The sequence below is a fragment of the Typopeltis vanoorti genome, chromosome 19, assembly GCF_054136105.1.
Source record: "Typopeltis vanoorti isolate ZY-2024b chromosome 19, IOZ_Tvanoo_1.0, whole genome shotgun sequence".
Classification (NCBI taxonomy): Eukaryota; Metazoa; Arthropoda; class Arachnida; order Uropygi; family Thelyphonidae; genus Typopeltis; species Typopeltis vanoorti.
The window spans coordinates 84,863,706-84,886,804 of NC_143567.1; the positions used below are offsets into that span (position 1 = coordinate 84,863,706).

General features: G+C 38.9%; 1 protein-coding gene across 1 annotated transcript in view; it reads left to right on the forward strand.

Annotated features, from left to right (window-relative positions):
• The first annotated feature begins 4,296 nt into the window (after nucleotides 1-4,296).
• LOC150096309 (uncharacterized) overlaps nucleotides 4,297-23,099 on the forward strand; it is a 60,613-nt gene continuing 41,810 nt past the window's right edge. Inside the window, exon 1 of the mRNA XM_090409029.1 lies at nucleotides 4,297-4,419. Within this exon, the coding sequence (XP_090265155.1) occupies nucleotides 4,297-4,419 (123 nt within the window). The remainder of the gene's footprint in view (nucleotides 4,420-23,099) is intronic.

Consider the following 23,099-nt stretch of genomic DNA (forward strand, 5'->3'; position numbering starts at 1 on the left):
GCACGTGAAGAATAGAATTGGCATCGTTACGCGTATTCACCCTTCAAGAAAAAAGAAAGCAACTTGAACTTTCCGTAAACATACACTGAATCGATCTTAGAGAGATGAATATCATTATAAACGCGACACGTGTCCTTCTAAGGATAAATGGGGAACAGAAGCACTACCTTGCCGCAACAAATGCCCTAAAGAAACGGGAGAGATATCAGACGACAACTAAGTGATCATTATATTTTAGTAAGTATAGACTCTTCCGCCTCTTCCTTTCTCACATTCATGTGTATCAGCCCGCGAGGGCACGCACACACACACACAGACCAGATGGTAATTTTCTCAACAGGAACAGTTCACAAAATTACAAGTTAGAAATGTCGTACATCATTCAAATGTTCCTACTATTATTAATCATGGACACATTAGAAGCGGAGAAAGATACGCACGCTACAGGCTAATTAATTTCAAATTAATTCTGTCTTCGAATCACAGAATACTTTACAGAGTTTAACTCGTTTCATTAACATCTGGAGCTGTTTGGTACTCGTGTTACAGTTGGAATCAATTTATCTTTCATTCTTTCGTTGCCTTGCAAGAATGTTCGTTTTCACTCACCATCAATTTCGTCAGCAGGCCGAAATGGAGTTATAATATCATAGAAAACTTTGCCCCCAAAAACTCTGTGTACAATTGATATCGATCGGTGTGTTCACTGCGTGGAAAGCTTAACCTCTACTATCACACAATTCTTTCTTTCATACCCTGCGGCAGAAAGCCAAAACTAACTTATAAACAGAGATTCTGTTTGTTCCTTCGCGCAAGTTTTACCTTGAACACGCACATACACACAGGAATCCAAATACCAAAATTCCCATGCGATTGGATACATGGATGACTAATTTTCTCCCCCATTTCTTTGTTCATCCAAAGGACAAACATTAAAAGCAGTAACAGCGGATGAAGTCATGGCTGAACTCCTAAAAGCAGGTGGGTAAGGAATCTACGAAACCTAGGACAGTCTTTTTATTCTATGCCCATCAGTGGAATATCGGCGATATTCCGCTGAATTTTAGATCATGCACAGACAAAAAGAATCATTTTTAGATCTTGCACAGCAAAAAGAATTGACACGTTTTAGAACTGGTTTCATCACAATAGACCATATTCGAATTATACAACAGATTAATGAAATGTGTAATGCATACATTCCTATTATATTGATTACGTTGATTTGGTAAACACTACTAAAGCAACAGCAACAATTGATTTCAGTGAAACATCTCCAAACTATGTAAATACAAAAAAGCACTCCTCAAAACTATTCACAATTTTCTTACAAGAAATATTTAAACTTCTTGATTGGAAGAAAGATAGCGAGAGACACTTTAGTCATTAACAATACGCAGATGACTTTATTTGAAATCCAGATGAACAATAGACTTATCTATCTATGAATTCCAAACTGCTAGCTAAACGACGGACTTAAAAGTAATTTTAAAGAATACCTAATTTATGTTCCATAGCTATGTACACCCAAAAATAATAAAGATCAATGATTGTGAAATAGAACAAGTGAAACAATACAGTATGTTTGGAGACACGAGATGTAGATGCGGTGATTAATACCCTTGGAGGGTAATGGATGGCAATGCTGTAGCCAATGAAGTTCTAACTGAGGCTCGGCTATTGCTGTTACCCTCCTGCCATGATCAGAGCTTTAATAGCTCAATAACACCTTATACCTACACTGTCCTCTACAGATAACGGGGAAGATGAAAAGCATTCTTGCTTCGCCTCTTTAAGCCAGTCCTTATAAGGACTACAGTATGTTTGGGAGAAAAATGGATATTCGTTGTCGACTAACGCCAGGAAAGAAGTGAAAAGACTAACAATGATTGGTTGGAAAGCATTTGAAAGACTAATTCGATATTCAAAAGGCCAGTTACTAGTACACTCTTCCTATTGCTGCCATCCATGGGAAGGCGGAGAAGCAGTTCCTAATGTGATGGTAGATTTTGTCTTTCTCAGTGAGGAGATGGTTTTTTATGTATTTTCCATATGCGATATTTTATAACATTGATCAGAAAAATTAGGTATTTGCTCTGGTAGGGGATATTATTGCAGTTTCTGGTGGAAACTGCAATAGTACCACCTCGGAGAAAGTGGGCAACGGAATCCTAAGCACTTCAGTTGGCCTTCGCCAAATGCGCTGCACGGATAGAATAGTACCCTACTGTTTCAATTGCATAACATACTTCGCAAAAGAGGTCACAACGTTGGGGGTGATATTGTGATTTCACTAGTTTCACCGGGAGTCGTCCATAAGCGATTCACCAAGCCAAATCCCGGTGAAAAGTTTGTCCCCAGATCAGGAATCTCAAAACCAAAGAAATTGAAAAGTTTCCAGTACAGTTGCTTTGAGCTAAGCTGAAGCACCGAACCCATCTGTAACAAATCTTTTTAGTGTTTTACATATTAAATAGTACCACTCTGGTACTATCTCTGTGAATGGTCCAGCGTAGCCAGCGGTTCCAAAACATCAAAGTAGGAAATATCCAATAAGGTATTTAATTAGATTGCCAGGTGGGTGATTTGATGCCAGTGCTTTCCGTATGGTTCGAACAGTGTTGGTGAATTACTCGTGTGAATATTTCAAGATGGCCAGGGCAAACCTTCCTTGGGGGGACATGGAGAAATGTCCCGCGTACCTTGTGTATCCTGTGGCTCCAGAAGAAGTCGATGAGCTGCCTATAAATAACTTTATCTTTTGTATCTGTGATGAATATTAAGTTGATTGTGTGTGTACCTGCACTGGTATTTCATGATTGTTTTGATTATTGTTGTTGCTTTACTGTTGAAAGATATAATTTGGCTTAAAAAGAGTGAGCTTGTCATAACAGGAATTGAGTAGTTTTTGTGTTGGTAACACTGGGTTCGCAAGGAAGGGGAAACTTTAATATTGTTAGTAAACTGGTTAATGTTGGCAAACCATACGGAAGTTTGGCAGGGCCGAATTTTCTAAAAATTTAGATTTTCGTTTTGTCTGGGTTTGCGCGAAAGCTACTGAGCACGCTAAATTGTCGCAATATGCCAAATAAAATGTAAACCGAATCGTAAACCCGAAGGGGTTCAACAATATCATCAGCATACACGACAGTCTTGCTCTGTTTGGAGCCTATGGGCAGCGGAATTCGTCTCACTGCGTTTGAGTCGTCAATTTTATTACCAAAAAAAGGTTCTAGTACTAAAGACGAAAGAAGGAGCTTGGGGAAAAGAATGGATATGGAAATTGGTTTAGAAAAGAACCCATTAATGCCAATAAATGTTGTTCAATTGTAGATTCTTTTGATTATTTTCCTTACGCAAGACACCACATCCACTTTCTCTAGGATGTAGTGCAGGAAGTTGTGCTTTACACTATCGAACGCTTTTTCCAAATCCACTGACACGAGTGCGAGTGGGAGTTCCTTGCTCGTCACGAGGCGAATAAGATCTCTTATCAGAAATAGGTTGAATCCCATCAACCTACCCGGAACTCCGTACACATGAGTGCTGGTAAGCACATTTCTCATGCCCAATTTCACACGATTACACGCTGCTTTTGTGAATAGCTTGTGATCTGTATTGGTCAAGGAAATGGGCCTCCAGCTATCCACACTGTTCAAGTCTCTTTCCTTTTCGGGGATGGAAGTCGTGTACCCACTAACAAAGTCAACAGGCACGTGTCCTGTAGATAAAAACGTATTGAAAATCGAAACCATAGTAGGCAGAATGAAATTCCAGACAGACCGATAACACTCAACATGTAGCCCATCTAGGCCGGGGTTTTCTTCTTTAGTTGCTTGTAAGCCCTCTTTTAATGTTATCGGTCTACTATGAAGTGCACATAGGTGTTCAGGCATACTGTTCCAGCCATTAAAGTCGCCTATCACCCAGGCGTCATTGAAATAGGCTCTCGAATAATGATGAAAAATTGCTGCAGGATATCTCCCGTGATCTTGAAAGTTGACCGCTAACTTGGCCGAATGTAAAACGCGGCCAATGGTGTTTCCCATAACGGAAAAACAGCCTGGCGCGGAAATCGAGCTTGTTGACTTTTTTTTTTTTTTTTTTTGGCCGATATACCTCTGACTCGATTTTCACGTCTTTAATTAGGGAATCACTGGGAATACAGTTTCTTTGGGTTCGCATGGTACCACCCTAATTCTCTGTATTATCTCTCATTGTTTTCTTTTGTATATAAGCCCTTTCCCTCGAGGAATTCTAAAAAAAACTGTTTAACCTCGTTTTCTAAGGTGGCTCATGCCTCCTGATCCCAGTGTGCGTGCTTCCATTTGTCGCGTAGCAGTTGTAAATCCTCGTTATACATCTTCGGGAAGATTGGAGGATGTTTCCCAAGTCCTTTGGCTGTATCAAGGATCTCGGGTAGTTCGATAGTTAAAGAACCATTTTATGGTCTGTTAGTGAACTGCCAACCGCTATATGCTTTTCTGTAACAACTCATAGCTCTAGGTTTCTGGAAATGTCGAGTCTCGTTGAGACTTCTTCACGTGACCATGTGGTACCGACTCGCCTGGATTATCATCCCTCTAGATGTCAACATTATCATAACAGAGTTGCAGTTCCCTAAAGCTACCGGTATCCCGCGATGATATATTGAACTGTCGAAATAGGATTTTCGGGACGTGAAGGTGAGTTTTATTAGGATCAGAGACAGTGAGGAAGCGGATGGTTCTACCTCCAAACGTCTAGTCTATAGAGACTAGATGTCTTGCAACATCTTTTTGTACATTGAGAATCCGCCTAGAATAGACTGAAGAAAACAAGGATTTCCACCAGCCCCTCGCACAGTGTTCTCCGAAACACCAGAAGCTTTGTAAAAGGAAGCTTCTGGTAAAGTTTTCAATGTCACAGAAATAATCAAAATGCCTCTCCTGCAGACATCGTACATGGACCTTATGAATTAAAAGTAGTCTGCAAACAGCGCGCTGTGCTGAGATAGATCGCAAACACACACACCCCTTTTACTGTTTCAGTTAATGTCTCACCTAAGTGTGTTGTGGCCTCTTCATGAAATCCCTGTTTGAAGCTGAGATAGAGTTCTTAAATCTGTATTTACAGATAAAGAAAGATAACAACACCATTTATCTTTTTTCCCCCTTTTTTTTTCTCTAGATGAAAAGGGGAATATGAAAATGCTTTTCATATTCCCCGTTATTTGTAAAGAAAATGTATAGATAGGGTAACATAGCACTATAGGCTCTGATCATGGCAGGAAGGTAACAGCAACAGCCGAGCCTCAGTTAGAACTTCATTTGCTATCCATTACCCTCCCTGGGTACCCATTTAAGTCGCCTCGTACGACATGCATGGGCTACTGAATAAGTCAAGCCATCTCTAAAAATTAGGACGATCCATAGACCACTCCGTAGTGGCCGAAAGACTATCCAACTCAGCGTTGGCTCCACTCAGTGACGGCCTCCCCACACTACCGAGCAGAACCGTTCATATTCCAGGGAAAAGCAACCACATGTATTCAACTGCTACTACGATGAAATACTGCTTCCCACTATCTCTACACCGGTTTTTACGTTATTAACAAGCCTGGAAGTTTCTACAACTTCAAATAACACCCCCCCACAGCTATACAAATATCAACATGAACAACGAATTACTGAGTTGAAAATTGACATGGTATGAAGGGCTAATATAACAACGGGAAAAGTTTGGCTATTAAAACTAAGCTCATTGTTTTACACCATTGTTTCTGTCAGAGTCTAGCGAAAAACGAAGCAATAATGTATTACGTTAATACAGATTATGCTATTTTCATGTGCTTCTAGTTGGTAAAGATAAATCTACGCTAACAGAGCATAAGAGAAGATGTTAGAGGACGTGTTCCATTAGGGATGGATCACATTTTACATTAATTAAGTTACTTACGCGCTACTAAGTGATGAGTGAGTAGTCAAGTGATATACCTTATGGACAAACAGCACATAAAGAGTTTAAGTGTGTTACCTAAATAAAGAATCCAGTGAAAGTGTATGTAAGTAACAGGTTGATGTATGCTCTCTCTCTCTCTCTCTCTCTGTCTCTCACTATCTCTCCCTCTTTCTCGCACGCACCCATACACACAGCTCACTTGAATCCACATCGTAAATTGTAGCTCTCTCGTGCTACTGAATACCTCGGGCATTATTCATCGCAACAAGTGTAGAACAACTGATGTATCACTGTTGATGATTACTGCTTTATAAAATGTATTTTTTGGCATGCGATTATTAATGTTATAGGAGTATTCAACTGGGAAATAAAAGAAGATACATGGCGCTCAAATTAAAGTATCTCTGTTTAAAGCCTGTGGAGTGCCATCAAGTGATCCAAATGCTACGAAACAAGGAAAACTTTGGGCGGCATGGGGAAGTGATTGTTGAAAGAAAGTTCAAACATTCACCACCAGGGCGCTATATACACACCAAATGCATGGAATGTACATATCACGCTACTCAGCAGATGCCAGTAAGGTTCATAAAGATACACAACGGATTTTTCCCCTTCATTATAGTTCTTAATACCGTCCACAGTGATGGCACTAACTTTGTCCCAACGTGCTTTGCTCGTGAAGCTGAATTACCTAAACAATTGCAATGCTTTTGCTGCACTCCGCGAATTTCGATGCCTGAATAAATGTCAAGGAGGTCTGCTATCTCCATGTGTTCTGAGATGAATCATTAGTCGTTTTGAAGAAAAGGAGGGATTGTTGGGAGTTAGAACCGGCAGAGGTCGCAAAGTAATGAGTTCACATGAACTGAATGAAGTTGCTACTGTCGTTGTGGAGCAGACCATGAATAATAGCGTTGGTTCCTGCAGTACACGTGCTGTGTCAAGACACATGGATGTGCCTTACAAAACTGTCTGGAAAATTCTAAGGAAGATTCTGCATTTCTACTCATTGAAGATAACCTTGACCCAGGAGATGCAACCGCAGGACTTTGAAAGTCGATTGAAGTTAGTTTTAAGATTCCTTACTCAGCATGGCCGTGGATGATTTTTGTAGGGAGATGAGGCTCAATTTTACCTGAAGGGAGCTGTGAATAACCACGATTTCCGGGTATGGGCTAAGCAAAACCCGCATGCAATCCAACAAATTCCTTTGCATTCACTGGAAGTTACCGTCTGGTGTGGGTTCACAGCTTTGTTTATCGTCGCACCATTCTTCTTTAAGGGCATTCGCCAGATGGGTCCTGTGACCTGCTCAGTTATTTCCGAGAGGAATGGCGATATGAGAAACAATTTTGTTGTGCCACAACTACAGCAGCCTGTGCATGGATTCAGTCATTTTCATCGGTCGATCCGTACAGGAGGTTATGAGAACATTTCACGGAAACCAGAGTAATCAGCTGTACGTTTCCCGCTGCAAGGTAGCCTCGTTCACCATATCTGACCCCCTGTAAATTCTGGCTCTGCGGATTTCTCAAAGACACGGATTATCTTGATACATGGATACTTGCCAACGCTGAAAGACTGCATAAGACAGCATGTGCGCAACCTCACCCCCGACCTGCTGCGTTCTGCCGTTTAACACACTGTGCAAAGTTTGTGCCATACAGGGAAGGGCGTACATTGAATAGCACAGCCAATGAATGCATAATAGAAGTGAATAAAATGCGTTAGTTATGTTTGTGTGTTTTTACACACAGAGAAAAATTACTACAATTACTGAAAAAGAGAGCCAAAAAGCTTCACTCCGGCAATGCAAAATTATTCAGATTAAGCGGATATTGAATCCAACATTATTTCATAACCGAACATAGAAACTATAAGAGTTTCATGCCGAATATAGAGACTATATAAGTTTCGGCGGATACAAGCGTATGCCAACCTTTCATGACAGGGCAACTCGTAGTAAAGGTGGAGCAAGCGCTGATCACTATCCTTCGTATTTTCCCATAATGTAAAACACATCTCCTAGGAGATGTATGATGTTATACATTATGGGGGGAGGTCACTACCCAGACCGGTTTCGACCTATCCGCTGAAACTTATATAGTCTCTATATTCGGCATGAAACCCTTGTAGTTTCTATATTCGGCTATGAAATAATGTTGGATTCAATATCCACTTAATTTGAATAATACTACAATTACATTCGTTACATCATACAGTGCCCCTGGTGGTGAATCCAAAATTCACCACCAGGTGAATTTTTTTCTTCTTCTCAGATATCGCTTCTGCATTACGCACAATGTGTGCATTCTTTTAAAATTTTCGCAGCATTTGGATCACTCAATGGCGCTTCGAAACATTCTACACAGAGATACTTTAATTTTGATCACCCTGTATATGAAACGAAAACAGACTGACAAAACCAAATTAATATGAACAGGAATACATCGCATCCTTCAAACGTATTCTGCATCACCCATACGAAAATTGCATATAAAATCCAATCTGAATACCCGGAAACAAACTTATTTCCCATGGTTAAATATACACGCAATTAGAACGGTCACACTGAAATATCGATTTTAGAGATCACATGAGATAATTGGATTTTATTATTTTATTATTATTATTAGTTTGTTTACTATTACGTGAAAGAATGCAGTGGAGAAGTTTCATTGAGCCCTTATTTGTCTTTTCACTGCAGTAAACAAAACAGTGGAGTACAAACTCAGGTAGAAACAGTCTTGCATTCTGGTAGCGCACAATCTCTTAATTCTTTATTAAAAAGTCTAAACGGTGTTGGAGATTTTTATTGTATTACGAGTTACTACTTAATATTTTTCTCATATTTTCTTAAAAACAGAAGTAAACAAATTATGTACTTTCATCAGTAATAATTTCTAGACAAATATTTTGAGAGTAAGAAGGAAAATTCAAGAATTAACTAAAATACATTTGTACTTTTCACGTGATTTTTTCACTCGAATAAAGGTGAGTTAGTTTATCGGTACATTTAACTTTTTCTGCATCTAAGAAACTCACGATTCAGTTGTTGAATCCCGATTCAACAACTGAATCGTGATTTTCTTATATACAGTGAATTGTTGTGCAATAATTCAAGATTATCAAATCATACATGTGAATGACATCTTGTTTCGCGATAAATAATAATAATAAATGATAAATAGCATTGTTTTCTGACTAACACATTTCTAATATAATTTATATGCATTCGTAGATATTTAGGTGAATACATACCTTTCCTTGATGTGTACGTGCGAGAATTTGTTTGGGAACAGATAAACAAAATATTAATTTCAAAGCTGTAAAAAGGCTGTCAGGAAATGAGAAGAAATAAGAAGCCTACCTTATCTAATTGAATAAATATAATCCTTCAGGAAGTTATTATAAGACGAAATATTTTTAATTCCATTATGAACTACTCAAAATTCTTTAAAGCAACACACACACACACTGAAAGATTTGAATTTTTGCTATTCATCACTCTTTTTAGTATTCAATTTTATTAGTTCGTTCCTGAATTTCATAATTTAAGTTTGCTTTCTCTTATAGAACCTTTGACCTCTCGCTGTATAACAACACAGATTTAGTCTTTGTAGAAGAATGACGTCATATAATTATTCAGTCATTTATTGATTTGTAAACAGTAATAGGATGATATTGAGGCCTTTATTACAAACATGAAACATATATAAAACACTAGTAATTAAAATATAAAAAAAGAAAAAAGAAGAAATTCAAATTAAATAGAAAGTATTCTGCTATAAAATATATTAATAATTTTTGCACCATTTATTATATTCAAACAATTAATTATAATAGCATGGGCATGGGATAATGTTTTGGTTTTCGGTAAACTCTTTCAATTTTTGCATTCTTTATGTATACGTATATCCATGTATATATCCATGTATTTGGTGTTTACAAAGCCCTGGTGGTGAATGTTGGAACTTTTTCTCAGCAATCACTTCACTATGCCGCCCAATGTATTCCTTGTTTCGTAGCATTTGGATCACTTGATGGCACGCCACAGGCCTTAAACAGAGATACTTTAATTTGGATCGCCATGTATCTTCTTTTATTTCCCAGCTGAATACTACTACAATATTAATAATCGAATGCCAAAAATACATTTTATAAAGCAGTAATTATCAACAGTGATACATCAGTTGTTCTGCAGTAGTTGTGATGAATAATGCCCGAGGTATTCAGTAGCACGAGAGTGCAACAATTTTCGATGTGGATACAAGAGAGCTGTGTGTATGGGTGAGTGCGAGAAAGAAAGAGAGAGAGCATGCATCAACCTGTTACATACTCTTTTAATGGATTCTTTATTTAGGTAACCCACTTAAACTCTTTATGTGCTGTTTGTCCATAAGGTATATCATTTGACTACTCACTCATCACTTAGTAGCGCAAAAGTAAGTTAATTAATGAGAAATGTGATCCATCCCTAATGGAGCACGTCCTCTAACATCTTCTCTTATGCTCTGTTAGCGTAGATTTATTTTTACCAACTAGAAGCACTAAAATAGCATAATCTGCATTAACGTAATACATTATTGCTTCGTGTTTCGCAAGAATCTGACAGAAACAATGGTGTAAAACAATGAGCTTAGTTTTAATAGCCAAACTTTTCCCGTTATTATATTAGCCCTTCATACCATATCAATTTTCAACTCAGTAATTCGTTGTTCAGGTAGATATTTGTATAGCTGTGGAGGTAATCTAGTTTCCCGGTTATACATCCTCTACCAATAATTGTTGAAACACCCCTGTTGTTTGAAGTTGTAGAAACTTCCAGGCTTGTTAATAACGTAAAAACCGGTGTAGAGATAGTAGGAAGCAGTATTTCATCGTAGTAGCAATTGAATACATATGGTATGAAAAAACGAGGTGAAATGTGTGACTTCAAGAGAGGCGTCATTGTGGGCTGTCACATTGGTGGCATGTCCATGAGTGCCATTGCCGCTCAACTGGAGAATTCAAAATCAACGGTTGGATGTGATCAATAAATGGGGCCGTTCTTGCATCACTACTGCAGGAAAACACCCAGGACAGTCGCTGAAAATGACTGACAAGGAAGGAGGGTGGTGAATAGGTGGCAAGCAAAAACTGAATACAATCTGCACGGACCATCCATGATGAGTTCCATAGCGCCAGTAAAACCATGGTGAGCTCTAATACTTTACGAAATGAAATCCATTTACTGGGTTTCACGTTAAAGCCGAACATCACAACAACAATGAACAAGGCGGCTCGTCTGGCATGGTGCAAAGAGCGTGTGAATCGGACAATTGACCAATGGAATGAATCAAGGTTCACCTGTTTCCAGTCAGATGGCAGGGTGCGGGTGTGGAGGTAGCCTGATGAACGCTTGTTACCACTGTGTGTGGTACCCACAGTAAAGTTTGCTGGTGGTGGAGTAATTGTGTGGGGTGCATTCAGCTGGTTTGGAGTGGGACCGCTGGTCGTTGTCTGTGGTTCCGTGAAGGCAGCTCAGTACCTTGATATTCTGGATAATCAGGTGCTGCTTACACTGTGGAGTTTTTTTTGGAATGGACCCATGTTCTTATCAAGAAGACAATGCCACAAAACTGCGGTTGTTATGGAATGGTATGAAGAGATGGGTGTTAAACGACTGCCCTGGCCTGCACAGAGTTTTGACCTCAACCCCATGGAACACCTGTGGGACGAACTGGAGGAGCGATTGAACTCAGTGTTGCTTTGATGGAGAAATGGAGATAAATCCCTCCACCAAACAGCACTAAGTTCTTCCGCACATTGATGGAAAGCCTCCGTCAAAGGGTGTAGGAGGTGATCAAAAGCAAAGGTGGACGTATCCGATATTAGGGCTAGCTTACTGGTATCAATTGTAAATTTTTAAAGTGTCCGTATAATTATTGTTCGATAATGTATTTCCTGGAGAAATCCCACTGAAAGGTTATCGGATGTGGAGAAGTACAGTCTTAGCTACTGTTTAAATAAACAAAAAACATTTATTTATGTTTATTTATACAATAAGTATTTATTTATTTATGTAAACCATAAATGATTATTTCAATCTTTATTATTTGATTTTTTTATGGGACTCCCACTCACAAGACGTCGTAAATTAATAATACATTACTACAGAGAGAGGATTATTATTTATTTATTATTATGTTTACATAATCCGGAGACGGATTATGTAAAAATGTAAATTATGTAAAACTGCTCTAGAAACGGAATATGGAAATCATCAAGCCACTTCAAGCCTCCAGTATGCGGGCGATGATCTCACACCGAGCGAAGAAATTCATCTCCCATCTAAATAGAATCACAAACATCCATGCCCACTGCCGACAAGTTAGCATCTCCACTTTGTAAAAATGGATCTCTGATTGGAAGCTTCAAGTTAATGAAGCTTCAAGTTCTTTACCAAAAGACTAGCAACAACCCCCAAAGAAGATATTCAGTTATTGTTTAATAATAAGTCCATAGCAAACAGAAACAAAATACCTAGATATACAATTGGACAAAGCACTACCATCCACTAATAATGACAATCTCGTCTGCACGAAAGTATTCAAAGCAATCGCTCAACTTTACCCCGTGATTAACGGTAGTAGCAAACTAAATACGAGGGACGTCCAGAAAGTCAGTTCCGTTTTTAAATATTTTCACTGCAGCGCTGCGATTGCAATGGTGCGCATGCGTGCTGAGTTTGTTGATTCGTTAGCAAGGCGTTGGCTATTTTCAGACATTCTCGCAGTGCGTACGCTTGGTGTGTGTGTGTGTGTGTGTGTGTGTGTGTGTGTGTGTGTGTGTGTGTGTGTGTGTGTGTGTGTGTGTGTGTGTGTGTGTGTGTGTGTGTGTGTGTGTGTGTGTGTGTGTGTGTTTATAATGTCTAAGAAAATGGAATCGACCGCCGCATGTAAAATCGATGGGTAAGACTTTTTAATGAAGGAAGGACAGGTGTGCACGATGATGAACGGAGTGGGCAACCATCTTTAGTGACTGACGATTTGGACTAACGCCTAATGCCCGACCACACACGGCCGGCGTAACACAACAACTTCTCGCCACCTTCGGCCCGGAACAATTCCATCATCGCCCATATAGTCCTGACCTTGCGCCAAGCGACTTTCACCTGTTCAAACATCTGAAATCTTTCCTTGGTGGCCGTCGGTTTCAGGCCGACGACGAGGTCAAAGAAGCAGTCAATATGTGGTTTGCATCACAGGCGGCAACCTTTTATGACGAAGATATACAACTCTTGGTGCCCCGTTTTGATAAGTGCCTGAACAATGGCGGAAATTATGTAGAAAATTATTGAAAGATGTCTACTTTAATTTCCAATAAAAATGTTTTGTAAGTATATTTTTGTTTCTCTGACAGCCCATCAGAACTTACTTTCTGTACCCCCCCCCCTCGTATGAGAAATAAACCATTACTCTATCATATAGTGATACGAACTATAATTGTTTACGACTCTCCAGCTTGGAGCCATACTTCGAAATCTAACGTATTAAGACTCAGCGTAAAACAGATGCTTGCGGGTGATACTAGGTGCTCCATGGTTCACCTTCTCATTACTTCATTCTCTAGCGGTAAAGCGCTTTTCAAATGCGACCACGCACCCAAATCAAGTGATCCAACAAACTGCAGACTACAATGAATATGACCACTACAAGCATAAGAAACCAAAGGTCATTCTACTATTCGGTGATTGCATCAAAGGCCGAGCTTAAACGTCACAAACTACTCATAACAGTGTTTCTTTCTCCACAGATAAAGGGGAATATGAAAAGCGTACGCTTCACTCATCTCATCTTATCAATAGCGTTGTTGTTTCCCACTGCGGAATTCGAACCCGCAGTCTTTTAGTTGAGAGCGTATACGTTCACCACTTAGCATTTATTAATTTAAACCATAAAATAAATAACCATAAGCTTAGAGGTAAAGATAGTGTGCTTGTTAAGTAATGAGACAAAATTATTATATCAAAACAAAGAACTATATTTGGAATTGTCAATTACACGAGTTCAAAATAATAACCTTCCTCCAACTCCACACAACTTTGCATCTGTCGTACGGTGTTTTCCTCAATGTCGGTGAAGCGCTTCCCTTTGAAGGCACACTTCATCTTTGAGAAGAGGAAAAGTCTTCAGGAACCAAATGTGACGAATGGGGGAGGGTGTTCACTTACATGGATCGCTTTCGAAGCCAGAAACTACTGCACAGGCAGCGCATACTGCTCGGGTGCATTGTCGTAGAACAGACATTACTCCTAAATAATACTTACCGTTCACTGTGGGGTCCTCAGGACAAATTCGCGGTGGACAGTTCCAGCAGCGTCGAAAAACACAATAACCATTATCTTGACACGTGAGTTTTGGAACCTGACTTTCTTCAGCCGGAGAGAAGATGTTCTACGCCATTCCATGCTCTGGCGTTTCGTTTCGGGATTAAACTGGAAACCCCAACTTTCATCATCGGTGACAATTCTTTGGAACACATCACGATCTTGATCAACTGCACGGATGAAATTCTGACAACATGCAACCTGATGCTCTTTCTGTTCGTGTGCTAACGAGTGCGTCACAAACCTCGACCAAATCTTCCTCTTGTGCAAATCTCTTTCTATGTTTAATCTGGCCTTTCCTTACCGACGCCAAGATGTACAGCGAGTAGCCTAGTGGTTATTCGCCTGTCATGGGCAACAATTTCCCTAGCTTTCACCACATTTTCATTTGTCCGTCCAAAAACTGGTCGTCCACAGCGTAGTTCATCCAGGGATTCCATCCTCTTTTTAAACGTTGAAACTAGCGGAACCTATGCACGGCTAAGACAATCATCGCCGTAAACTACTTTTAGTTCTTGGTTCATTTCTGTAGCAGTTTTCTTAATTTACAGTAAGCTTTACTCTACACTCTTACTTCAACGGTTGCCACACGAAAATTGCTGCCTTATCCGAAAGAAAAAACTATTATTTGTATTCGAAACCGTTTTCAAATTACCCAATTATAGGAAATGCCATCAAATACTTCATATATGACGACGTAACTCTTCTAAGCCTCATTATCCGTCTGAATCTTACGTGCTAATAAAAGACAGTTTATGAACTCTGACATTTGTGCATTTTAAATAGTGTGATATGAAGCTTATGCCGAAATTTTCGTTTTTTTATCAGATATATTCTACCAATATTTAAAGCTTTTACGAATTAATAGTACAATTTGTTCACTTTTTTCACACGATAGACGGGTTTAGATAGTACCTTCAGAGAACATGGTTAAAATCCACTCAGAGCAAGAAGGAGAAAATTAATCAACAGAGAAACGAAAGTTATCAGGAAGCAGGAAACACTAAATTACGAAACAAAATAATGCAGATAATGTAGTTACGAGAGTTACAGTCATAATTAGCTATCAAAGAGTAAATAAATAAATTTATTTATTATATTATTTTTTAAAATCTAGTTTGTAGTATTGCGGTTGACAGTCACTATTCGTAAGAGAGTCTTTGATTTCCAATTGTTTGATGGAATGATTCACCTTCAGAGCTAGTAAAATGAATGGCTGCCCACTCACACACACACACAAAACCATCAAACTCTGAAGAGGACGAGAAGCAAGGACTTATAGAAACAACGTAGGTGATATTGCCATTCAGTATAAGCTGTGTACCTACACAGAAATGCAATTAGCGCACAAAATCGTTACAAAGACAAAATAAATAAATGCTGGCCTTCTTAACCAAGCAATTAAGCTGCAGATTTCGAGCTCCATCCAGGATTTAACTTTTTTTTTTTTTTTTTGGCTAGATGGGTGAAACAAAAATGGTTTTCATATTCCCCGTTATCTGTAAAGAAAATGTATGGATAGGGTAATATAGGGCTATATAAGTTCTGGTCATGGCAGGAGGGTAACAGCAATATTCGAGCCTCAGTTAGAACTTCATTGGCCACAGCATTATAATCCATTAGCTTCCTGGGTGCCCATTTTAGTTGCTTCGTACGACATGCATGGGATACAGTGGGGTATTCCTATCCTGGCCACCACACGGGGTAAGACCTCCATGATTTCACTTTTTTTTTCGACTAGATCGGCGAAGCAAGAATGCTTTTCATCTTCCCCGTTATCTGTATAGGACAATGTAAGGATAGGGTGTTATTGAGCTATTAAAGCTCTTATCATGGCAGGAGGGTAACAGCAACAGCCGAACCTCAGTTAGAAGTTCCTTGGCTACAGCATTGCCATCCATTACCCTCCCTGAGTACCCATTTTAGTCGCCTCGTACGACATCCATGGGCCGCAGTGGAGGTATTCGTATCACTGCCACCACACGGGAAATGATTTAGCTGACAATTAACATTAATGTCTTTAAGGGTGAAGCAAGATGCTTTTCATATTCCTGCTATCTGTTAAGGCTACAGTGAGGGCAGAATTTTATGAGCAGTTTGCTCGCCCTGGATGGACATGGACATTATGCATCGCTTCTGTAAGCAAAAATGGCTCTTGGTCTTTTATGTTTGAATATATCCGTTGCCTCGTAGGCTACTCCTTGCTGAACTAGATCAACAAGCAGTAGGACGTGGTTGGGGTGTATGGACGTTTTCAGGAAAAACTTTGATGATTTAGCTAGAACTTTATTGTCTTTAAGTGTGAAGCATAATGCTTTTAATCTCTGATATATGATAAGGTTACTGTCCAGGAAAAATTTATGAGCTGCGTGCTCAGCCCGAGTTCGGCAAGTTATAGGTCCTGAAAAGGAACTAGAATGGCCTTGGGTCGTCTATATTTGCATAATTCCAATTCGTCATAATTTGCTGCTTGTTGAACTAATTCATTTGGGTGTGAGGACGATTTCGAGAAGTACTTTACTGCTAGAGATTGCAGGAAGGAGTAGACATAAGGGACATTTGTGTCTCGATGAAGATGAACATTTCTAATGTACCATGGTGCATTTAAGATCATGCGTAAGCATTTGTTTTGCAGTTTAAGGATATTTGAGCTTGAAGTATGGCTCCAGGCGGGAGATGCATAACTGATAATGGGACGAATCATCAAGTGGTAGAGGAGCAATTTCATTTTAATGTCAAGTTTGCTGTTTCTATTGATAACAGGATGGAGCTGAGTGATGAATTTTGATGCCTTTGCACATGCGGATTTTGTATGCGTGCTGAAGGTTAGTTTTCTATCTAGCAGTACACCGAGATATTTAGCTTATCCTTATAAGGACTGGCTTAAAGGGGAGAAGCAAGAATGCCTTTCATCCTCCCCGTTATCTGTAGAGGACAGTGTAGGGATAAGGTGTTATTGAGCTATTAAAGCTCTGATCATGGCAATAGGGTAACAGCAATATCCGAGCCTAAGTTAGAACTTCATTGGCTACAGCATTGCCATCCATTACCCTTCAAGGGTATTAATCAACGCATCTCACAGTCGATAACCACCGAGATATTTAGCTTATCCTTATAAGGACTGGCTTAAAGGGGCGAAGCAAGAATGCTTTTCATCTTCCCTGTTATCTGTAGAGGACACTGTAGGGATAATGTGTTATTGAGCTATTAAATTAAAGCTCTGATCATGGCAGGAGGGTAACAGCAATAGCCGAGCCTCATTGGCTACAGCGTTGCCATCTATTACTCTCCAAGGGTATCAATCACCGCATCTCACGGTCGATTATTCACTTCTGTTATATTATATTGTATTATATTTAGCTTATAGTCCTTATAAGGGCTAGCTTAAAGGGGCGAAGCAAGAATGTTTTTCATCTTCCCCGTTATCTGTAGAGGACAGTGTAGGTATAAGGTGTTATTGCGTTATTAAAGCTCTGATCATTGCAGGAGGGTAACAGCAATAGCCGAGCCTCAGTTAGAACTTCATAGGCTACAGCATTGCCATCCATTACACTCCAAGGGTATTAATCACCGCATCTCACGGTCGATTAACTCCCTCTCTCTCTTTATATTTATATATATTAGCTTATCCTTATAAGGACTGGTTTAAAGTGGCGAAGCAAGAATGCTTTTCATCTTCCCCGTTATCAGTAGAAGACAGTATAGGGATAAGGTGTTATTGAGCAATTAAAGCTCTGATCATGGCAGGAGAATAACAGCAATAGCCAAGCCTCAGTTAGAACTTCATTGACTACAGCATTGCCATCCATTACCCTCCAAGGGTATTGGATTGAATGAATCAATCACCGCATCTCACGGTCGATTGATTCCATTCCATCTATATATTAGCTTATTCTTATAAGAACTGGGCGATGGACTGAGTCCTTGACTCTTTATCCCGTCATCTGAATGAATTAAATAAGAACTGGGCGATGGACTGAGTCCTTGACTCTTTATCCCGTCATCTGAATGAATTAAATTTGTGTGGATGGAGTGTTACTGAGCTAAAAAAGCTCTAGTCATGGCTGGATAACAGCAATAGCCGAGCCTCAGTTAAAACTTCATTGGCTACAGCATTGCCATTTGTTACCCTGGAAGTCCTAAAAAGGATTTTTTTCACTTATCCTATATGTTAGCTATCGATGTTTGTGATGATCTATAAATGGAAGATGAATTTAATTATCTGGTGTAAGAATACCGTCCTATTTATTAGAAATTTTTAAAAGTAAAAAAAAAATGTATATTTTGATTTCTTAAACAGATTTGTAGATTATGCATAAAAATATATACTATATTAATATGTTTTAATAATAAAAAACAGAAAATATTCTTAATTATCCATGATATTAACGAACGGCTTGCAATCTTCATGGGCGAGAGTCACATGAATACAAAGGTGTATTAGTTGCTCTTTCTTTTTTAATTTGTGACAAATATTTAAAGAAAATATAATATAATATCCATTATTATTTTAAAGCAAAAGCAAATAATTTTTGCTCCTCTAACTGAAAGTTTTGAAAGTATTGTCGTTGATAAATATTTATTCTACGTCTTTTAATAAAATTTATTGCTGTGGTTAATTTTAAGAATTTAAAAATAGAAAATCTCACAGTGTTTCATGACTATCTTACCAGTTATTATATGTCCTCAGACCTTTTTTGAATCTCATACAATAATATTATTATAAACAAAAAAAAATGATTTTCTGGATTTTGTTTTAAAATATAATATGCTTCTCAAACGCAACAGAATAATTAAAAAAAAATAACTGCTTTATCTACTTAACTATAATGAACACCATTTTGTGTTTTACATAAACTCATATACACTGATTAACCTTGGCGCAAATTAATGGTGCGTGGTGTGGTAGCCGGGATAAGAATAGCCTCACTGTAGCCCATGCATGTCGTACGAGGCGACAGGTTTATTCCGAAATGTTGCTCCCGGTGAGTGGGCTTAGATTTCGTGGGGTTTGTCCTGAGAGAGCAATTTGATTCTCTGTGGAGGGTGTTCTCCGGCATGGTCGGTGAGGGGCTGTGTCGTTGGATGCTTTTCCCTGGAATATGAACGGTTCTGCTCGGTGGTGTGGGGAGGCCGTCAATGAGTGGAGCTAACGCTGAGTTCGACGGTCTTTCGGCCACTATGGAGTGGTCTAGGGAACGTCCTAATTTTTAGAGATGGCTTTACTTATTCAGTAAAGAATAGCTGAATACACACACACACACATACACATATATATATATTCATGTTGCTTCGAAAGGACGTAACTCGAACGTAATCTTTCGAAGTACTAATTTATGGTTCACTTGGCGATGTTATTATTATTATTATTATTATTATTATTATTATTATTATTATTATTATTATTATTATTACGTGACACCTCCAGGGAGTCCAAAGACTCATCGAGGGAGGACACCTACTCTACAACTCTCTTTCTCCACCACTCAATCAACTACAACGAACCGCAAATACGTCAACGCCATCTTCCGCCACTCACCAACACTAGTAGTATAATATATATGTTACAATTCTTATTTCAATATTTTTTCTGGTATAATTTCTCTATTGGTTATAATATAATCAAAGATATTTATCTTCTTGTATTTTTGCATGTTATTTATGATGCATTTTATGACCAAAGAATGTATTACTTATTCTTAATTCATTATTCGTACAAAGATATATTATATTTTATTATTATTTCAATTATATCTTGGATAATTCTTGAATTTTTCCGTCTCTAATTATTATTTCATATTCTTATATATTTATTTTTGTCAATTACATTTTGCAGATCTTCAAAAAATTTATATATATATATATATATATATATATATATATATATATATATATATATTTATACCTTACGCACATGACTTCGGATGGTCTCATTCTACAGTGACGACCATTTTGAAAAATAAGGATAAAATCGTAGAGGCTGTGAAAGGATCTGCTTCCATTAAATCGACGATAATGACGAAGCAATAACATGGTCCTATCGGTGATAAGGAAAAGCTACTTGCATCGTGGTCAGAGGACCTGAACCAAAAGCGCATACCCTACCCCCTCCCCTTAGCACTGTGACCATAACCGCTAAGGCACTAAGTCTCTTCAACATGTTGAAGGAGAAAGCAGGACCCAATTATGACTACGAATTCAACGCTTCTTCCGGTTTGTTCATGAGATTCAATGTGAAAATGTATTGGAATCTGCAAGTACTGAGAAGGCTGCCAAAGAGTTTGTGGAGAAATTAGATAAAATTATTACGGAGAAAAATTATTTACCACAACAAATATTTAATATGGATGAGACATCCTTTTTTCGGAAAAAAAATACCCGAGCGGACATTCATCCACAAAAAGCTAAAATCTATTCCTGGTTTCAAAGGTCGTAATGCCTGTATTACGATTCTGTTACGGGTAATGTGGCTGGATATAAACTGAAACCATTTCTAATATGGCACAATAAGAATTCACGAATCTCAAAAACATTAGGAAGCATACTCTTCCAGTTCATTAATGGAGCAATAAGAAGTCGTGGATGACTCAAAAATTGTTTGAAGATGCTTTAATCAACTTAATCTGTTGATTACGAGTGAAATAAAAAGCTATTGTGGGAAAGAAAATGTAGAATTTAAAATTTTATTAATTCTACATAATGCACCAGATAATCCGTCTTATAGCGGTGATCTTTACCAAGTTGAAGGTCATATTTCTCCCTCCAAAACTCTACTTCATTGATCCAACCGATGGATCAGGGAGTTCTTGCAGAGTTTAAGGCTTATTATCTACGGAGAATTTTTTCACGAGCCATTTCTGCTACTGAAGAAAATGACCAGACTCTCATGCAATTCTGGAAAACAATCAGTATTTATCATGCTATTAAAATATTGCTGTGGCTTGGGACGAAATGACCACTCAATGTATGAGTGGCATATGGAAAAAGACATTAAAAAAGGTTTGTGCATGATTTTGGAAGTTAGTTCCGAACAGTGGGCCTAGCAAACAATCTGAATCGAAGTGAATGACGACGACATTGTTCAACTCATAGAAAATGCCGGTGAAGAATTGACCAAAGAAGAATTTGTCGAACTGGAGGAACGACTGTTGCAAAAGAGAAACAACGAGACAAGGAAGAGGGAAAAGAGAAACAGGAAGAGGTAGTTGAACAATTTACAATGAAAAGTCTTGTAAAAATGTTCTTTGGAGTTAGCGATGTTCTCAAAATGGCTGAAGACATGGACCCCAATATTGAACCCTATTACTAGTAGAAAGGAGAGTACATGATGTGTTTGCTTGCTATGAACAAATTCATGGTGAAAAGAAAAAAGGGGAATAAGCAAAGCACATTGGACATTTTCATCAAAAAAACAAAGGTTACACCAGAAGAGCCACAGCCTGATCGTTCACACGGGGAAGGTAATGAAGATGTGATTGTGGAGGAAGATTTGGGTGATTATTCTTCTGCTTTATAGTGGCAGTAACAACCCATATAACTCTGTTGATTTAATGTATCGACTTACGTCCTGCTGGATGAAAAAAATATATATATATAGTGAAATGGACGTGACAAGGGAAGTGATAGAGTTTGAATTAGACATTGTTGGATGCTATGTTGCAAGCCTATCTGTTCGGCAAATTGTTGAAAAATTAGGCCATCCCAGGTCAACAATCAATGATACCATACTCAGATGGAAGCGTAAGGAGTCAAATGCAAGCTCTACTCACAGTGGACGACCCACCACACTCACAGAACGTGGCCGTACGGACTACGAAGGATAATATATAAAAACCTCCATTCGTCGAGCGACACGTTGAATGCGGAATTCCCGCCATCGAGTGGAACACGAATCTGCAGAAAAGCATTCAGAAACGAGGCTCACAACGTGGGTTTCCATGGTAGGAACGAATATGCAAGCCTCCTCATTACCCGAACCAACATGCAGAGTGGCCTTCAGTGATACGTTTACAGTGGAAACTTCTAAAACTGTGTTATGGAGCAACGAATCACGCTACACCCACTAGCCTGAAGATGAATGGATGTGTCAGATGCCCGGTGAACCCCTATTTCCAGACTGCGTAACCCAAACTATGAAATTCAGAGATGGCCGTGTGATGGTAGATTTTCCTGGTTTGGCCTAGGATCTGTTTGTAGTACCACGAACTCTGAGAGGTATCTGAACATTCTGGACAATGCAATGCTTCCTCCTTTGTGGTGTTCATATGGAACTGACCATTGTCTCTCTTTCAGGAAGGCAATGCACCGTCTGTAAAACATGCTGTACCTGAGTGATTTGTGGACAGGAACGTCACCACCCTTGACTGTCCTCCACAGAGCCCTGATCTCAACCCTATTGACTATCTGTGGGATGAACTAGAGCGTCGATAAGGTCAAGGGGCGTCCACCCCATAGAAGTACAGTACTTCATTACATGAATACAGGAAGAATGGTCCAAAGTTCCTTTTGATCGTTGCCGTACGCTTCTGGAAAGTGTGCTTCGTAGGATTGCTCAGTTATCTGAGCGAAATAAGGTCCGACATCTTATTAAGGTGGGTGCCATGGCTGATTGTTCCTCACAATATTATATCCGTTGACGTCTTTTCAATCAGTGTATATCAAATAGGAGAGAGAGAGAGAGAGAGAGAGAGAGAGAGAGAGAGAGAGAGAGACAGACAGACAGACAGAGAGAGAGAAGTAATACAAGATACATCTTTGCATGTGTTTTATTGATTTAATTAAGAATTAG